General features: G+C 35.0%; 1 protein-coding gene across 11 annotated transcripts in view; it reads left to right on the plus strand.

Annotated features, from left to right (window-relative positions):
• The window catches only part of PRPF40A (pre-mRNA processing factor 40A), a 61,311-nt gene extending 42,018 nt beyond the window's left edge, over positions 1-19,293 (plus strand). For 6 of the 11 annotated variants that reach the window (XM_078327745.1, XM_008998882.5, XM_035304878.3 and 3 more), the window contains 12 exons: positions 268-418; positions 1,143-1,276; positions 6,784-6,898; positions 7,057-7,160; positions 7,274-7,390; positions 7,866-8,003; positions 8,340-8,435; positions 11,596-11,682; positions 11,763-11,859; positions 11,945-12,006; positions 12,932-13,063; positions 14,259-19,293. In XM_078327745.1, coding sequence (XP_078183871.1) covers positions 268-418; positions 1,143-1,276; positions 6,784-6,898; positions 7,057-7,160; positions 7,274-7,390; positions 7,866-8,003; positions 8,340-8,435; positions 11,596-11,682; positions 11,763-11,859; positions 11,945-12,006; positions 12,932-13,063; positions 14,259-14,351 — 1,326 coding nt within the window. In that variant the 3' untranslated portion in view covers positions 14,352-19,293. The remainder of the gene's footprint in view (positions 1-267; positions 419-1,142; positions 1,277-6,783; positions 6,899-7,056; positions 7,161-7,273; positions 7,391-7,865; positions 8,004-8,339; positions 8,436-11,595; positions 11,683-11,762; positions 11,860-11,944; positions 12,007-12,931; positions 13,064-14,258) is intronic. The other 5 variants (XM_078327746.1, XM_008998883.5, XM_035304879.3 and 2 more) reach the window with 1 other exon arrangement.
• The last annotated feature ends 1,046 nt before the right edge of the window (positions 19,294-20,339 follow it).

Raw genomic sequence — 20,339 nt, forward strand, 5'->3', positions numbered from 1 at the left:
GGGAAAGCCAAAAATGTGATTTCCAGATTTTGGCTTTTAGAAGGAGGTGGAAAATTCAAAGCTAAATTCCAAAGCCAAGCACTTAGGCAAGAGCATTAGCAAAGTAAGCAGTGTGGCCATTTAAAGTAACTGAAATTTACTTGAAATTTGATTTTACCTTTGAAATTTGGTCATCCATTAGAATATAAAGAAGCTTTCACTAATTGCAATTTAAATATACTAGTTTCTTGAAACTTTAAAACATACATATTCATACTTTTGCTATAGGAACAAGCAAAGCAGTTGCGAAAGAGAAACTGGGAAGCCTTAAAAAACATACTTGACAACATGGCTAATGTAACATACTCTACCACGTGGTCTGAAGCCCAGCAATATCTGATGGATAATCCAACTTTTGCAGAAGATGAGGAGTTACAAAGTAAGAATAATGGCTAAGAGAAATAGTTTTAAACAGTGTCCTCTAGCAGCAAGTAATTATTTTCACTTTTTTTATGAGATAACTAAGTGAATTTTATGCAGTTGTTTGTTCATTTGTGAAATAGGGTTTTATTTATTTTGAAATAATATATTTCTTTCTGAGTTTGTGATTCATGACAAAATATTTTTTCAAATTTAAAGTAGCTTTATCAGGTAATCCTTGAAATATTTAAATTATAGGTCAAATTTGAAATACGCTTAGCAATTTGTATGTAACTTGGTAAGAACTAAATTATATTTTACTTATGTTTTCTTGAGGTAATAACATTATAGATTTGCAAAAAGCAAAAAATTTATTAGAATTATTTTAATTAGGCTTCGCCAAATACTCTTTTTCTGAGTTAACCAATTGCTTTTTAAATTATAGCTTTCTCAGCTACCCCTCTAAAAATCATGCTTCAGTGGATTTTTTTAAGTAGGATAGACAGTTCTCTACTTTGAAAAGCTCCTGGAATAATTATGGTGTTGCAAACAGATTTTGTTATAACACTTAGAGTTTCATTAGTTTTGCCATAAGCATGTCCTTTGTTTTATCCTATGATATGTTTCAGAGCGTCTTTTTAACAGGCGAATTTAAAGTTTTGGGGATTTAATGCAAATAATCAAACTACTTCACTTGTTGACTTTTGACACTCTAAATTTTAACTGGCAAATACTTTCTTTAGACATGGACAAAGAAGATGCGTTAATATGCTTTGAAGAACACATTCGGGCTCTGGAAAAGGAAGAAGAAGAAGAAAAACAGAAGAGTTTGCTGAGAGAAAGGAGACGACAGCGAAAAAATCGGGAATCCTTCCAGGTAATAGAAAAGAGTCTCTTTTCTACTTAGTTTTATATAATGCTTACTGAACTTGAACAATGATATTAACACTTTTGAGATAGCTGTTCTCAGATCATAGACTTAGGCTTTGTGGGGACTCACACACATTTAACTCTAAGTTCTACAGATAAACATTGATAAATGATGTTTCAGTTGGGAAAAACAACAGGAGAGATTACTGAAAACAAGATATGTGTGGTGAGTCAGTAGTAGTTGATATTTAGTCTCTAGACAACAGAGGACTGCTAGGGTATAGTTTGGGGATGGGCCACAATTTCTTAAACACTAAAATAAGGACCTGGGATTGCATGTTTTTTAGCTAGTAGTTCATTTTCATAATCAAGTATCATTTATTCTTAGTTATGGAAAATATCATGGAGCAATGACTTTTTTGCATTTCATATCTCACCAGATTTCCCATTTCAATAATAGTTATAATAGCTAGTGTTTATTGATTGCTTACTCTTAATGCAATTTACTTTTTTTTTTTTCGAGATGTAGTCTTGCTCTGTCACCAGACTAGAGAGTACAGTGACGTGATCTTGGCCCACTGCAACCTCTGCCTCCCGGGTTCAAATGTTGCCCCTCCCTCAGCCTCCCAAGTAGCTGGGACTACAGGTGCACACCACCACGCTGGGCTAATTTTTTGTATTTTAGTAGAGACAGGGTTTCACCGTGTTGTTGGCCAGGGTGATTTCAATCTCCTGACCTCATGATCTGCCCACCTCGGCCTCCCAAAGTGATGAGATTACAGGCGTGAGCTACCACACCCAGTCACAATTTACATTTATAATCTCAAATTTTATGACAGTCTTACCTTATAAGGGTATTTATTGTTTTTGTTATATACATTTATATAACTAAGGAAATGGACTTGGAGAGGTGCAGTGACTTGCCTAAGTTCAACAGCTGCTGAGTAGTGAAGCCAGAATTTGAATCCATGCAGTTTCGATTACAGAACCTCTTTCATTAATGATTGTATTAGAATAAATACTGGGTCACAATAGCTTTAAAAAGTTTTTTTTTTTTTTTTTAAATAACAATCGTTTTGGTCTAGGGCAGGGCACATTGCCATCCCCTCGGACAGTCATTCTAAAAATTCAGTGTGTATCAGAATGACCTGAAGGACTTTTAAAAAATTTCTTCTGGCCAAGCACAGTGGCTCATGCTAGTCATCCCAGCACTTTGGGAGGCTGAGGCTGTCAATTGCTTGAGTCCAGAAGTTCAAAACCACCCTGGGCAACTTGATGAAACATGGTCTCTACTGAAAATACAAAAAAATAATAATTAGCCAGGCATAGTGGTGTGTGCCTATAGTCCCAGCTACTCAGGAGGCTGAGATGGGAGAAACTGAGCCAGGAGGTCAAGGCTGCAGTGAGCTGTAATGGCACCACTGCATTCCAGACTGTGTGAAAGAGTGAGACCCTGTCTCAGAAAAAAAAAAAATTATTCTCACCATGCCAAAGGTTACTAACCATCTTAAATGTCACAGCCAGTAGAATGATTTTAGTTCTTATTCAATGAAAACTTAACATTTACTACTCTTGATGGATTACTTTATCTTAGTGATTTCCTAGACTGTCATATTCTACAACAGTTAAAAACACACATTGTTTGGCCTTACCTGAAGAATTTGAATTAGTAAGTCTGGGGTGGAGTCTGAAAATTTGCATTTCTAAATTTCCAGGTGATATCTATACTGTTGGATCATACTTTAAGAACCAGTGCCCTAGCTTGTTAGCCTTCTCTGCAGAGTTAGGAGTATGCTGCCCACATATCACATTTTAACTTGAAAAAAGTTGAAAGAACAGTTCTTTTTAAAGCTAATGATGTAGAAGTTCTGCTCACCTCCTTCATTCAGTTTCAGTTGCTGAGAATTTAGTCAAATGGCCGCAACTAGCTACACAAAGGAGGCTAGAAAACTTAGCTTTTAATTAAGCAGCTATGCCCAGAAAGAAGGGAAGGACAGATTTTTAGGAGGGCTGTTACCCTCTTCTACAACCTAAGCTTTAATGTCTCTGAGGAGGGTTTTGCAGTGGTTTAAAATAAGGTGACATATATGAAAAAATAATAATATAGTGAAAATAAGGTATAAATCTGAGTCACAGAAAATGAGAGACTATAATGTAAACAATACTGAAGGTGGAGACTATGAAGAGAAATTTTGATGTAAAGGCTGTATGTTTCCTTAAATAAGCCTAAATGTGACTTTGAGTCAGATTGCTATGAGTCCGGCGTGGTTTCTGATTACTATTAATATAATTGGTATTAAGTATGTTGTATTAACATTCTTTTAGATTATCCAGCCTGGTAATTTTCCTGATGTGCTGCTACTTTAAAATATTTATTTAGGCCTTTAGTAAAATGAATTAAATTAAGATTGGCATTAGACAATAAAAGATCATTAATGGAGAGATTCTCAGTAATTATGGTTATGTGATGACTATCTTTTATCTAGTATTCATTTGCTAATCAGATAATTCATTACGTCTATGACAAGGAAACTATGACTTCTTTTTTCTTAAAGTCTTAAAACTGGTATTTGAAGTCAGTGTCAAGTCTGGAAAGGATCCATTTGAGGCTTTCAAGGAGAACCAGGGGCATGTAGCCAAGAGTTTGGGGTTTTAAGATAGAGCATGATTCCCAGATGCACAGAATTAGTATCATGAGGGAAATTATGAAAATGGTTACTCTCAAACCATACGTCAGATTTAGAGAATCAAATTCTGGAAATGGGACCTAACAATATGATTTTTTAAAACAATCCTTCAAATGAGTCTTTGAGAAGCCCCTAAGATAAAGGAGACTATGTAAAGTAACATGTTAAGAAATTTCTTTGGAAGGAAGACTGAGAGAATACTGTTGAGAGTGGCATTTAAGATCTTTACTAACCATTGGCATGGTAGGGAAAATTAAACAGTCTGCCATATAGTTGAAAGATAAATAGAGGTACAATTATACCTTTCAGTTATTCAATAAGACAAAGTTCAAATAAGCTTGGGGTTAAGAGAAAGACTTTTCTTAGGTAAGTCAAGAGGGGGAGAATGAAGGAAGAATTGAAAAATAAGGGTGACTCTTATTAAACAAAATCTTTGAAGGTTTGCAATCCAAGCATATATATGAATACAGTTAATTGAGAACAGCAAATAAGGGGACAAAAAGAAGGATGAAGATGGAGAAAAATTAATACGGATTTGGATCTAAGACAGTGGTGCTTCAACAGGAAAGATTTTGTGATTGTCACTCTTTGTGGGGAATGCGCTGCTGGGATCTGGTAGATAAAGAGGCAAGAGAAGCTGCTAAACAGCCTGCATGTACAGGATTCAAACATAGCCCGCCCTCAACCAAGAGAAAGAAAGAAAAAAGAATTAGGTCATGCAAGATGTCATTAGTGCCAAGGGAAGAAGAAACATCAGGCTCAGCCATCTTTGAAGCAGCTTGCTTTTTGTATTATAAAAGATAAGCCTTTTTTGCCCCAAAAATGGGGCTAGTAAATAGAAGAGAATAAGAACTATACAGTTTTGTCAGAGCAGTTTTCAAACCTGAATTCACATCAATCTTCTAATCTAAATACCTGGATATTAATTTGTATTGCTTTAAAAAAAAATAGTCCTCAGGTGATTCTGACTTTCAGGTTAGGGATCCACTATTGAAATAAATTTAGTCTCACAGTTCTTTGACTTTATCAGACGGATCTCACCGATCTAGAAATGCAAGAAATACTAGCAAAGCAGGTATGAGAGAGTGAGGTAAGTTCAGAGGTTACTAGAGCATCACTGAAGATGGTTTCCAAGCTATTTTAGAGACTCAAAAGAGAGAGCAAGTGAGGAACCTGGTGACCACAACAATGGTGGTTAAGACAGAATTCCATTTATGTTAAAGGGTAAGGGTAGTAACAAAGGAGTAGATAAACTGTTTGAGAAAAGAATTTCAGAGTTGTAAGGCAGTATGGACATACTTAGTCTTGTTTGAAGAGGAGCGAGTTGAGTTATAAGTACCTAATATTACTTTAGTACACCTCTAGCCAATAAAAATGTGAATGCCACAAATGTGATTTTAATTTCTTACTAATTTTAGTAATTTAACCCAATATAACCAAATATTTTGACACATAATCAATGTTTTAAAAAATTGCTGGCTGGGTGCAGTGGCTCATGTGTGTAATCCCAGCACTTTGGGAGGCTGAAGAAGGCAGATCACCTGAGGTCAGAAGTTTGAGATCAGCCTGGCCAACATGGCAAAATCTCTAAAGTATGAAAATTAGCTGGGTGTGGTGGCACACTCCTGAAATCCCACATCGTACTTACTCGGGAGGCTGAGGCAGGAGAATCGCTTGAACCCAGTAGGTGGAGGTTGCAGTGAGCCAAGATCGCACCACTGTACTCCGGCTTGGGCGACAGCGAGACTTCTCAAAAAAAAAAAAAATTACAAATATTTTTGGTACTAAATCTTAAAGATTGTTGTGTTTTGTACTTACAGCATATCACAACTCAGACTAGCTACATTTCATTTACTCAGGAAGCTACATTTGGTCATTGGCTACCTTATTGAACAGTGCAAATACAGGAATTGTGGGAACAGGATATAGAGTTAGAGTTTCTTTTAGAGGCGTTTGTGTATAGCAGTGGTCTCCAACCTTTTTGGCTCCAGGGACTGGTTTAGTGGAAGACAGTTTTTCCATGCTATGGTGGGGTGGGGGGTTGTTATCATCAGGCATTAGATTCTCATAAGGAGCACACAACCTAGATCCCTGGCATGTTCAGTTCACAGTATGTTCGCAGTCCTGCATCTGATGCTGCCACTGATCTGACAGGAGGTGGAGCTTAGGCGCTAATGCTTTCTCCACTACTCACTTCTTGCTGTGTGACTGGGTTCCAGTTCTGTGGACAGGGGTTGAGATCCCCTGGTATATAAGGATTAAACTCCTTCAGGATCAGATTGGAAGCAGGAAATGTGGAAATTGAAACTAGATATAGGTTTGAATCCTAGGTCTCCAAACTGCTTTGGGAAAATTATCCATCCTCCTCTCCTATGGCTCCATATTTGTTTTAAAAAAAAAAAAAAAAAAAAAAGAATACCTAGAACATGTTAGGCACTATGTTTAAAGGCAAAAAGTATACATTTAAGGAAACATGCATATACATTCTTTAGCCTCATAATTTTAGGTAGATAACCAATATTTTAACTTTTACCTTTTTTTTTTTTTTTTAAAGCTAAAAGTTATGTTCTATCTTAAAGGGTAGGAAGTAGAACCTTAGGAAGATAATGTGGTATTTCAAAGGTCATTTTCTCTAAGGACAAAATATTTTTTTGCCTAAAGGCAGTTGTTACTTTGCTCAAATAGCAAATACTCTTTGCACCCAAACAGGTTTGGGATAACATTGATAGAAGATTTTTAACTATGTCAAAGTTTTTGTGTGTTTTCATGTTAGACTCTTATTTCTCATATACTGAGATGACTTTGCAAATACAATTTTTCTCCCTAGATATTTTTAGATGAATTACATGAACATGGACAACTACATTCTATGTCATCTTGGATGGAATTGTATCCAACTATTAGTTCTGACATTAGATTCACTAATATGCTTGGTCAGCCTGGTAAGATTATTTTCTTTTCTAATTTACCATTATGGTAGTAGTTGGAATGGGCTAAGGGCAAAGGTGACTGTGTTGGGGGAAAGGGTGCTTTGTTTTTGTTTTTTAAACAAAAAAGTAATTGCAGCTCTTTGGTTAGAGCTAGCTTTTGACTTCTTTAGTTTTTTCATTAGGATCAACTGCACTTGATCTTTTCAAGTTTTATGTTGAGGATCTTAAAGCACGTTATCATGATGAGAAGAAGATAATAAAAGATATTCTAAAGGTAAATAAGTTTATTTATTTTTACCTTTTAACCTGTAGTATATCTTAAAAGTTGGTACTATATTCCTTTGATTTATGCGTTATTAAGTTAACAAGATTTCTTTTTTTTTTTAGGATAAAGGATTTGTAGTTGAAGTAAATACCACTTTTGAAGATTTTGTGGCAATAATTAGTTCAACTAAAAGATCAACTACATTAGATGCTGGAAATATCAAATTGGCTTTCAATAGTGTAAGTAATTTTTTCTGATGTAAATAACTAGTTTAACAGTATAGCTTTTAACTTACTCAGATAAAAGCAGCTAAGTTGCAGAGTATTGGAATAAGGGAATATGAATAGAATTTTACTGAGTAGTAGCCAGTCTTTCAGATAAGGTAAAAGAAAAAAATTTATTTATATGATAAATTGGTATTAAACTTCCTTTGCTCAAATTACTGGTATCATACATAAATTAACCCTTATAAAACAGGCCTTGGGCCACACATAAACTACACTAACACTAACAATAGCTGATGAGCTAAAAAAAAAAAAACAAATCGCAAAAAGGAACCTCATAATGTTTTAAGAAAGTTTACAGATTTGTTTTGGGCCTGTGGGCCATGGGTTGGACAAGCTTATTTAATGAGTGATTCCTAAATGAACAATAAATTATTTTAGCTAACAGGGATTATACTGTTATAACTGAATAAATATGATTTTCTGATAGTTACTAGAAAAGGCAGAAGCCCGTGAACGTGAAAGAGAGAAAGAAGAGGCTCGGAAGATGAAACGAAAAGAATCTGCATTTAAGAGTATGTTAAAACAAGCTGCTCCTCCAATAGAATTGGATGCTGTCTGGGAAGATGTATGTATACTTGTAAATTTTTTTCTAATGAATTCTTTTCTTTACAGTTGAGAAAGAAATTTAAAATACACTATTTTTCATTTTATAGCCACAAAAAGCCAAATTTATTTGTAGAATATATTAAATATATTTCGAATGTAATAAAAGCATTAAATCAGCTGTGACTCTGCGTTTAGGAATTTAGTAAAGAATGGTTTGGACTTTTGAAGGGGAGAAATAATACACTCTAAGGGAACTGGTTTATCACAGTTTTCATGTGCTGTTATGATTCCTTTTGGCTGTATTGGTGTGCTTTTCTTGGTATTCATGTATTTATTTTATATCTGAATTTTTCAGATCCGTGAAAGATTTGTAAAAGAGCCAGCATTTGAAGACATAACTCTAGAATCTGAAAGAAAGCGAATATTTAAAGATTTTATGCATGTGCTTGAGGTAATTTTAGAATTCCTGTATACAAAATATAAACAAATTGAGGAGTTTAGAATGATGAAAGTGTGTTGCTTAATACTCACTGCTTTATACAAGTAGTTACGTGGTACGGTTAGAGAATGTTTTTTTCCCTTATAAAAACTGTTCGTAAGTGAAACAAATTATGTTTCCATGGGAATATAAAGACTTGTATGTGAAGGCTGTGTTTTGTATTTTTAGAAAGTTTTAGAAACTGAGCAGTTTGGCAGCCACACGGATTGACCAGTAAACTTAAAGAAAATATCTTATTATGTAAAACAGATAGAAAACAGCTTTTAAGCACCTTTCAGGTATTATACTACATTAGCTGTGTAGAAAACTCAGAGTTTCTGGAAAATAATGGAATAAATGGTAATTTTTGTTAAAATAAGCAATGAAATAGTAACATTTCAGGTCATTTTAATAATTAGGTGAGGTTCGCTGGACACCATGGCTCATGCCTGTAATCCCAGCATTATGAGAGGCTGAGGTGGACGCTGATCACCTCAGGTCAGGAGTCCAAGTCCAGCCTGGCCAACATGGCAAAACCCCATTTCTACTAAAAAAATAGAAAAATATTGGCAGGGAATGGTGGCAGGCACCTGTAATCCTAGCTACTCAGGAAGCTGGGGCAAGAGAATAACTTGAACGCAGGAGGTGGAGGTTGGCAGTGAGCCAAGATAATGCCACTAGACTCCAGCTGGGCAACGGACTGGGACGCCATCTCCAAAAAAATAGTTAAGAGTATTTTGGTAACAGTTTCATTTAGGCTCTTGTAAGTATGCTGAATTGACCAATAATTATTGAATATAGTATTTGATGCCTATGTGTATCAGTATTCTAATTGCTCTATGTATATTAAATATATGAACTTAATCCTTTCAACAAGCCTATGAAGTTAATAGGTGAACAAACTAAGGCAAAGAGAAGTAAAGTAAGTTACAGGGTTGGAAGCCAGGCATGATGACCTTGCTCAATGCTTTTAGCAAGTATGCCATGCTGTCACTTCTAGACTAGCTAATATTTATAAGCTAAAAACTAGTATGTGATTAATATTGTAGTGTTGTACTGTAAATGGGCATAGCGGTCACTAAATTGACTATTTCTTTGGATTTGTTTTTCTTGATTAATATAATGTTAACCACAGCCTTTTTTGTAACATGTACTCACATAGGCCTATATTGTTTCATAGCTGCCTGTAGATGTGGTCTTGTTGTGCACCACTGCACTCTGGCCTGGGTGACAGAGCGAAACTTGGTCTCTAGGAAAAAACAAACTACTTTGTCTACTAATAGTTTTTAACATTGTTTTGTTTAGATGTCCAAATGAGTGGGTATAGGATGGGCAAGAAGGAACAAGAAAAAAAAAAAGATGATTCTTTGCACAGTTTCAAGGGATTACATTTCTATATATGGTAGAGTTTTACTCTATGAACTTACTTCCTTAGCTTTTTAAAGATTCTTTCCAGTCTGTCTACGATAAGTATAAATTCTTGAAATTTTCTTTTTTTTTAAGACAGGGTCTCACTCTATCACCCAATCCCAGCCCAGAGTGCAGCGGTTCAATTATGCCTCACTGCAGCCTACACCTGTTGGGTTCTGACAATTCTCCTGAGTAGCTGGGACTGTAGGCACGTGCCATGAGACCTGGCTTTTTGCTCTTTTGGTTTTTGTTTTTATAAAGATGGGATCTTGCTATGTTGGGCAGGCTGACCTCAAAGAGGTCTCCTGCCTTGGCCTCCTAAAGTACTGTGATTATAAAATGAGCAACCATGCTAGGCCTCTAGATCTTTTCTGTGCCAAATGTATTGCAGACCAGAAGCATCTACATTACCTAGGACCTTAGAACCTAGAAGCTTCTTAGGAATGAAAAACCTTAGGCCCCATCAGTAGAAATCCTGCATCTGACTCTTCATTTTAGCCAGATTCCCAAGCATTAAAATGTACATTTAATTTTGAGAAGCTCTGCTCTAGTGTCTTACCTGTTTTCCCCCAGTTGAATAATCTCCAGATTCTTTTCATGATCTATACTGGGATAAAGTAGTTAGGTGGTAATGGTACCATACAGAAGGGCTGAACACATTCAGAATTTTGGGACTTAATAATCTGAGCCTTGAGGTATTAAAGAAAGGTAGGTTAGTGTTCAGTGAGATAAAAAAGGTAAGAGTCCATTCTGAGATCCAGATTTCCCATTTCCACTTAAGTAACTGAGGTAGAATTTATTCTCAAAGCCATAGATATGTTTAGGGGCGAGGAGCTTGTACTGCAGCACCCCCCCATCCCTGCTAGCCTAATAATTGTTATAATGAGTAAAAATCCACAAAGACAACATGGATGTCTAAGGATGTCATGTTTGAGGAGGAAGGAAATAGCTCTTTGGGGGAAATGAAAGAGGAGGAGATTTGGCATTTATTCTGACATCAATCTTATGTATCTCAATTCAAGGATGTTTTTTATCTTAGTGCTTGGCCTAGCTTACTGACCAAAGCCAGATTGATTAGAAAAAGCATGCCTGAATGTTATTGTATTTCACTGTCATTAAAAGCAGATGTGACTGCATATTATACTTTTCTTCTAAACCACACCATTCTCATTCTTCTTAAAAACTACTTTTTCAGCCGGAAAAAGTAATCCCACCACTTGGGAGGCTGAGACAGGCCGGGTCACTTGGGGTCAGGAGTTCGAGACCAGCCTAGCCAACATGGTGAAACCCTGTCTTTACCAAAAGTACAAAAATTAGCCAGGCATGGTGGCATGCTCCTGTAATCCCAGCTACTCGGGAGCCTGAGGCAGGAGAATTGCATGAACCTGGGAAGCAGAGGTTGCAGTGAGCCGAGATCGCACCACTGCACTCTGGCCTGGGTGACAGAGCGAAACTTGGTCTCTAGGAAAAAACAAACTACTTTGTCTACTAATAGTTTTTTAACATTGTTTTGTTTAGATGTCCAAATGTGGGTATAGGATGGGCAAGAAGGAACAACAAAAAAAAAATGACGATTCTTTGCGGTTTCAAAAGGGATTACATTTCTGTATATGGTAGAGTTTTACTCTATGAACTTACTTCCCTAGCTTTTTAAAGATTCTTTGCAGTCTGTCTACGATAAGTGTAAATTCTTGAAATTTTCTGTTTTCTTTTGTCCCTGTAGCATGAATGTCAGCATCATCATTCAAAGAACAAGAAACATTCTAAGAAATCTAAAAAACATCATAGGAAACGTTCCCGCTCTCGATCGGTAAGGGAATTTATTATATGACACCATGAGTGTATTGAAGTGTTAGCATTATTATGAATGAAATTATGTGTATTTTTTAGGGGTCAGATTCAGATGATGATGACAGCCATTCAAAGAAAAAAAGACAACGATCAGAGTCTCGTTCTGCTTCAGAACATTCTTCTAGTGCAGAGTCTGGTAAGCATTTCTGTTTATTTGATTAAATCATTGACACTGATATACTCCATTTCTGACACTTTTTTTTTCCTTTTATGCTCCTCAGAGAGAAGTTATAAAAAGTCAAAAAAGCATAAGAAGAAAAGTAAGAAAAGGAGACATAAATCTGTAAGCAAGCTTCTGACTTTTATATTTCACCTATGCTTTTGCCCTTAACTTCCTCAGAAATCATAGAACTTTTTTCTCTCTAGTCCTGTGCAGTCTAGGGCAGTTCAGGTGGGCACATAAACTTCAAGTTTTGTAGTTGCTCTTCACCTTAATCTTCCATTAAAATCATTTGGTGAGCTTTGAAAACATATACATACAGGATCCCCTATCCTGGTCTTTAAAATTTTCTAGAAAAAAGTCTCAGGGAGATGTGTGAGCATGTGTCTCTATATGTATGTGTATTTGTGTGAATGTGTAGATTGCAGCTGTTGTTGAGAACCATAAATTTAAATGTTTAAACAACCACTCCTCTACTCTCATAGTTCTTAATCTTAGGTATTCATTAGGATCCAGCTAAGGGGCTTTTACAAAATGTGAAGCCCTGGGTGTTACCACAGACCTATAGAATTACATTTTTTAAAATTTGAATTTGTACATAAGTGATGAACCATTTAAGCACTTAAATTTTAAATAATTCCTGCTTCTCAGCAATTTCAAGAAAAGTATTTTATTAATACAGCTGTCTGCCTTATGTGTTAAAGCTAATAGCAGTATCATCCTATGTATATTTGTAAACCAGTATAATACTGGGTTGGTGAAAAATGTACTTTCTCTGTATTTACATAATATTACAGATCTGATGTGGTAGTAAGTCTCATGAGTGATATTTTATCCTGTCAGAATGTTATCCTTCCCAAGGGAAAGGATAATAAAAGATTCCCCCATGAATCTTGGGTAAATTCTAAATCCTTGAGGTTAACAATTCACATTACATTTCACTACTGTAATAACACATAACCTGTTATACATAGATGTTCTTAAATATTACCTATATGAGAATGGTATCTTCATCAAAATGCTAACCTGTTATTTTCTATTCATATAGGACTCTCCAGAATCCGATGCTGAGCGAGAGAAGGATAAAAAAGAAAAAGATCGGGAAAGTGAAAAAGACAGAACTAGACAGAGATCAGAATCAAAACACAAATCGCCTAAGAAAAAGACTGGAAAGGATTCTGTAAGTGTTGAGAATTGTTTCATACCTGTGTTTTCAAAATACAAAAATGGATTCTGTGGTTAAACCATGATGGTGTTGAATAAATAGTCTTTTTTCCAGATGTGCTACAATTGAAGAAAATGAAAATTCAGTTAACTACATTTCACACAATATCATGGTTTTTGGTGATGAATGACCCTAGATTTGATCTCCTAAATTTGATATTTTTAAAATACAGCATTCTGTAATTATGGCCTTAACTCACTAAGAAAGGATATATGATTATTACTAAATAGTGCCACTGGACATTTCTTACTTAATCTTCAAAAACTTTTTTTAAGTGAGAGACTAAATCTGGGATTCTCCATATGTATACAGTTGTCACTGTTATTAAATCCTTTGTTTCAAAAGGTACCAATTCCAATAACTTTTAGAAATATTGATTTGGGCTGGAGGAAGGGCAAATGAATAGGAGAGGAGAATACAAGCCAAAGTTTAGATTTCAATAACAGATCACATCATTAATCCTTAGTTTTTCAAATATATGTGTATATGATTGCAATAATGCAAATGCTGTGGGTTTAGCAAGGGTAAATGCCTGTGAATCATCACTGGAGAGCATAAACTATGTAGATAAAGCTGTTAGGGATTTCTGGATATTCTGATTCGTTGGTATAGGGTGGATTTTTTTTTTTAAGAGCTGAAACAGGTGAGTCTGAGTCACATTGTCAGTGAAGAGTGAATGCCTCCCTTTTACTTTTTAGCAGCTTATGGTGGGTTAAATGAAATCCCTGGAGTGAATGAAAGAGGACAATAGGTGAACCATCCACTTTTCAAAGGTTGTATCTCACATACAGTGCAGCATTATTTTTGTTTGTTTGTTCATCCTAAATCTTGTCCTGTTCATAAGTTTTGTGTATTTATTTACTTGGCACAGGAATCCATATGCTTACAGCATAATAATTCTGTTTCTGTGATAATTCTTCTGGAACCACTGGGAATCTACAAAATTAGCAAGGAATATATTATCTAGGAAATGAATACCTGGCTTCCATTAAATGGAAATATTTTTTCTTATTCACACAATCTTTAAACCCTGTGAAATGTCTTTCTTTGGAAGAGAATTTATATAGATATTGGTTTCTTTTTTCAAAGGCTTAGCACTTAAATTTCTGAGTACTGATGTCAGCTATAATTGTAATCAATGTCTTTTCAGGGTAATTGGGATACTTCTGGCAGTGAACTGAGTGAAGGGGAATTGGAAAAGCGCAGAAGAACCCTTTTGGAGCAACTGGATGATGATCAATAAATTATACCAAATATATGTTTACAGTATGATTTAAAGTCTAATTCAGACCAGGGACTCTATTTTAAGTTCAACTGATATAACACTGGGTTTTAATTATATCACAGGAAAAAAAAAGTGCATTTAAGTATTGTTATCGTGGACTTTATAAAAGCAAAGGAAATTGAAAATAACTTTTGATTCTGTATCAAGAATCATATTTTCATACAGTCATAACTGTCTTTCTGTGACCCTTTCACAGGGCACTGTAGGATGGATTAAAGGTGGCAATTTACTGATAACTGCAGATGTCTCTACTTTGTTCTAAAATCTAAGTCATGAGGTGATTTGATTTACTTTATAGAAGCTGCATTTTGAAGATATAATGAAAAATTTTTTGATAATATAGTAGTACAAAAAAAGCACCAGCAACTGATAAAACTGCTTTTTTGTGCACTACCCAACTGATTAAAGCCAATGTGATCTTTTATGGTGAAACTCCTAATAGGTGTTTTTGCTGGAAACTTGGTAGACCCTTAATTATAGTGGTGCTAATGAGCACTACTGTAATAAAGCCACCATTATTTTTTATCAAACATCTGAATACATTTTAAAAAGGCTATTGTGAGGGCATTATTTTGAGCATCTATTTTGAGGTGATGTTAAAAAAGAAAAAAAACTTTAACATCAAATCAAATTGTAAATTAATTTAAATATATTGCCTTAAGGACCTACTAAAGAATGTGCCACCAGACTTTAAGTGATAGTTGCAATATCCTTGTCTAAAAAAAAAAAAAAAAAAAAAAATTGACTTAAACATTTTCTTTAACAGTTGTCTTTTTTTTTCTAAATTCAGTCTTTCTCTTGCTTTTTTTCCCCTGCTATTGAGGAAGTATTTTGCCTCCCCTACTCACTGAGAAGTATTGACTTCGTGGTACACATTCTAAAGCATTTCTGATTTGAATATTTTTGTACATTTTTATCAACTATTAAACCTTCTCTTCTAGTGTGTACTAGTATTTATTTCTACTTAAACTGTTCAGCTAAATTCTTTGATCATTTTAAAGGTACTAAATCCCTGAAATTTTGCTTCATCTTACCCACACAGCTAGTTTACTTTCCTTTTTTAATATTTAAGAACATTATAAATCAGTGCATTTGAGGTTTCTAGATTTATTTTTCACCTATGAATTTTTTACAGACTATTTTAGAAGGGCAATGGATTGAAGATAGAATACTCTTACATGCTAACTTTTGAAGGTTGGTAATGTAATTTATACTATTTTCCTTCAGTGCAGGAGATTTTTAAGTAAGTAAGTAAATTTTAGCACCTATTCTTTCGTATTATGTTATTCTGTTAATTTGTATACTTGAAGAGATCCTATTTCAAGGTAGGATTTAGAAGAACAAAAAGTTTTTTCCTTACCATTTTAGTGAGTTTTGAAAGTGGACCTGACCAGAATGTCTCGTTCCAATTTTGCCCCCCATTTGAATTAAATATAATGTCTACTTTTAAAGGCTGAAGGGGTGGGGGAGGGGATTGTTTCTCAGTTTGTCTCCCCAGTTATTTTTCTGCTATGAAATATGACCAGGCTTTGTAGGAAGACTCATCTTGGAGAAAATGTGAAGTAATCGTTTGCTTGAGATTAGTCTCCTGTTGTATATTAGAGTCAAAATACCTAACTTTGGCAACAGGGAGTTGTCTAGACTCAATTTTCAGAGGTCCCATTGTAGTTAGTTAATATTGCCAATCATGTCAATCACCTGACATGGATGTCAGTGGCAAATCTTTAAAATATGCATTTGATATTGGCAAATACATATTAGTGATGTTTCACAAAAGAATCTTAGAATCTGTAAAAAAAATTGTTTTCATTACTTCCATGAATGATTTTTAAAGTACAACTTTAAAGTTTTGATTTTTCTATTTAAATAAAAAGCTATTGATGTGTTTTAGCATGTCCTCAAAATAGATTCCTGTATTTCTTACAGAGATAATCTTACTATAACTGCAAATCCCTACAATACTATAGTTTCCCTGTAGTTCACCCATGAAAATTATTTTACTTAAAAACAACTATAGTAGTAAACAAATTGCAATTCAAAATGCAACATCCTTGCCATGAAAGATATAACTTAAAGTGACTGTGGTCCTTGGTCTACCTTTCAGGATCCCATCAAATGGGATTTAGTTGCCGGAAAGATACTTGACAGTCTGAAGGCACAGGTGATAAGATTTTGTTAGAATTTTCTGTGAATAATTTTAAACTAATAGGTTATGTTTCTAAATCTTCGGTTTGATAAAAAACTGAAATGTCTTGGAATACTGGTTCTATCAGAGTTGAACAAATATGTTAAAACAGGAAAATGTGTTTATTTTCAGATAAAGGGAATTTATACTTTTCATTAAAGCCTCAGTCTTGGGAAAATGTTGAGGGTTTATCTTCCCTCAGTGTCACTAATAATGAACTGTTGGATCAAATTTGCTTATACATTTAATATACTTATTCAAAATCAGGACTTTAAATACTTTATTTTTTTTTTATTTATTTTGAGACAGAGTCTTGCTCTGTTGCTCAGGTTGGAGTGCAATGGCATGGTCTTGGCTCACTGCAACCTCAGCCTCCCGGGTTCAAGCGATTCTCCTGCCTCAGCCTCCTGAATAGCTGGGGATACAGGTGCCAGCTAATTATTGTGTTTTTAGTAGAAATGGGGTTTTACCATGTTGGCCAGGCTGGTCTCAAAACTCCTGACCTTGTGATCTGCCTTGGCCTCCCAAAGTGCTGGGATTACAGGCATAAGCCACCGTGCCCGGTCAGTATTTGGTATTTTTCTCCCAGTTCATAATATGTGAGAAAATTGAATTTGTATGAAAAAGTAGATAATGTGGCTAATCAGTTATGAAGTATACACCCTTCCTAAGTGAATTTAAATAATGTAATGCTTTTAAATAAAAGCAGTGATCCCACCACATTTTTTTTCAACATAGTAGCTGGCATTTTGTTATTATTAGCCAGAGTAGCTTCAGCATCTAAGTTACTGAGGTTTTCCAACTTTAAAAGTGCATTTTATGCCTTCTGGTAAATTTGATAATGATTTGTCATAGCTTTGTCATCTTTTGACTTTTGCTTAACTGGGCCTCACTTTGTATAAATTATAATATGAAAAAGGACTGTCCTAAAGTATAAGGCAGTCAGTAATGGTAGGATGAAGAAACTGTAAAAACTCCTAGAAAAAAAATCTGTGTGCATTTTTCTGGAAAGTTTTCATAGTTTCAAACTGTCTAATACAGTTTTCATTCAATTATATAACTTGGTTATATGCTTTAACAAACATTTGTCTAAATGTTCTGGTTTTCTTCTGGTCTTATAGTCAGCTAAGTACTGGCTATGCCACCACTCTTATTTTTACACCCAGAAAGGAGTAGTAACCACTTTATATGAAGAATTGTTTTTTTCTTTTTAAAGCTTTAGATGCTATGTAAGAGAGAACTATTTGTAATCACATAGTACCCAGGGAGGAGTGAAGAATGATTTTTTTAAAAGGGGATACTTAATTATATTATATAATTTAAATATAAAACTAAAAAGCTTCAGCTTTTAAAACTTGTTTCTAAACAAAATGAAGCAGAGTACATTAATTGCTTTTATCTTAAGTCTGAGACTTGTTCTTTTCTCTTTGGTATGTATTTTTTTCTCAATGTTAGGTAGATTTTAATTCAACTATCCTACATTCTCTACGTAAAATTACGCTCATTTTACATGAAAAGATAGCAAAATAATGTCATTACTTTCATGGAACTGTGTTCTCACAGGCTTATAATCTCATTCTGTGTTTCTGGTAATGGCATATACCAGTCTGATGATCTTACCATCCTTATTCTTACATTCGTCTTAAGTTTCCAGTTGTTCTCAAGTGTTCCAATTGTTTTGACTTAACTGTAAGTTAGCATGTAAGTTCCTCGGTGGCAGGGATTTGTCTGGTTCATTTACTGTTATATATCCCTGTGGAATAGGACAGTGCCTGACACATAATAATAGGCACTTTTTGAATGAATGTAAAATACTAGTTGAAATACATACTCATCTTGCATCCATTATACCCATCATCTGTATTAAAGGGCTTAAAAAAGCATCACTGCAATAAATCATACTAACCCACCACTAAAGCCATGGTCATAATTTAAGTGCACCTAAAATAAGGTCTAGTGACTGTACCTTAACTTTTACTTCAGACATGTCCAAAACTTATGAGAACATATAATGTAAAGTTGAAAACTAATGATTTGGGGCTATTTTTGAATAGGGCTGAAGCATGGTGACATGTCAGGCACTCAGTTTACTGGAGCTGTCTTAAAGGTGAGGTGGAAAGTGAGAGATGATTTTGCCCTAATTACCCACACATTCCTCTAACCCTCCATTTTAAGAACCTTAGCTATAATAGCTTCTCCGCTTTTTAAACTTGCCATATAAAGACTATCAAAACTGCTTTCGTGATTCTCAGTAGGATCTAGTTCCAGGCCATCTCATTGCTAGTGATTGGTAATTGTTAATTTGATGCTAATTACCTTACTTGTAAAGTTGACATTTATACTGGTTAATCCTCCCTGCCCCTAGTCATGGACTATGAAACAGTGAGTGGCTGGCTAATAATTAGATCAGGTTCAAACTAAGCCATTCCTTGATGCTATTCTTCCACTACTGTTCCTTAAGGTATCTAAGTGTGTTATGTATAATCATTTGGTGGGGGGGGTCCTCCCTGCAAACTTCGGTAGGTGTTGGTCTTGCCTACCTCTACAACTGAGCCAAGGACTTGTTCTGAAAGGTGAGTAATAAGGGAACAAGGTTTCTATTTTCTGTGTTTGTAATTACCATTTTTTCACCTGTTTATATATTATTCTGATGTAAAAGAACCTTAGTTATATAAAATTAGACCTTTTGTAAATAAATATAATTTATTAGAAAAAGTGGCATCTTTTACTAAATTGGGTTTGTGTCAGTTTTTTCCTTTAAGCACCACTCAGGCAGCAAGCTCTATGCTGTGAGAGTTGCTGGAGGCCTACATTGTTTTCTCAGTGTAATTCCTCTTTTTTTTTTTTTTTTTAATAAAAAGTTATACTGAAAAGCCCATCATTTCTTTCACACATCTGTTTCTTCAAATACTTCTTGGGCATAGATGATGGGCTATTAGTTTAAAAAGAAATAGAAAATACTCTTTTGTATGAAATCTGCTGATAAATTCATCTTTGGAGGCATTTCTGATAGTAAAGATTAGGAAATAGGGCCAAGAAGAGTTTTGTTTCATCAAATATTAAAATAGTAATGTGGCTGGGCATGATGGCTCATGTCTGTAATCCCAACACTTGGCAAGGCGAGGCAGGTGGATTACTTGCACTCAGGCATTCAAGACTACCCTGGGCAACACAGTAAAAACCTATTGCAACAAAAAAATACAAAATTAGCCCGGTGTGATTTTACGTGCCGCTGCTTGGGAGGCTGAGGTAGGAGGATGGCTTGAGCCTGAGAGGCAGAGGTTTCCCTGAACTGTGAAAAGGTCTATTTAAAATTTTCCTTGTTTTCATAAAAAGAACATATGAAATGTTACAAACTTTTGATGGAGTTATTAAAACTGTGCTATGGGGGCCAAACTGTTTGTACCTTGGTGACTGATATAGTGGTTGGGTGCAGGGCTAACTAACTATTCAGTTAACATATAACCTATTATCTTTATTTGTACAACATCCTAACTGAAACATTTCAGTGGGGGCCTGGGGGTTTGGACATTTCACAGAAGTGCTGTTGTTTCCATAGAAGCTGTATGTTACAAATACAGTTTGGGAGATATATGTCTCACTTCAAAGAACCATTTTCTACATTTTATATAGCAAGAATCAAGAGTTCACATCATAGGGAGGAATCCTTCCTGAAATTTATCAAGCATATTTGGATTCTGAGTTCAAATAGCAAGATATATCTGTTTGTAGAAGGTAAGTCTACATTAATACTGCTAAAA

Source organism: Callithrix jacchus, chromosome 6 (genome assembly GCF_049354715.1).
Source record: "Callithrix jacchus isolate 240 chromosome 6, calJac240_pri, whole genome shotgun sequence".
Taxonomy (NCBI): Eukaryota; Metazoa; Chordata; class Mammalia; order Primates; family Cebidae; genus Callithrix; species Callithrix jacchus.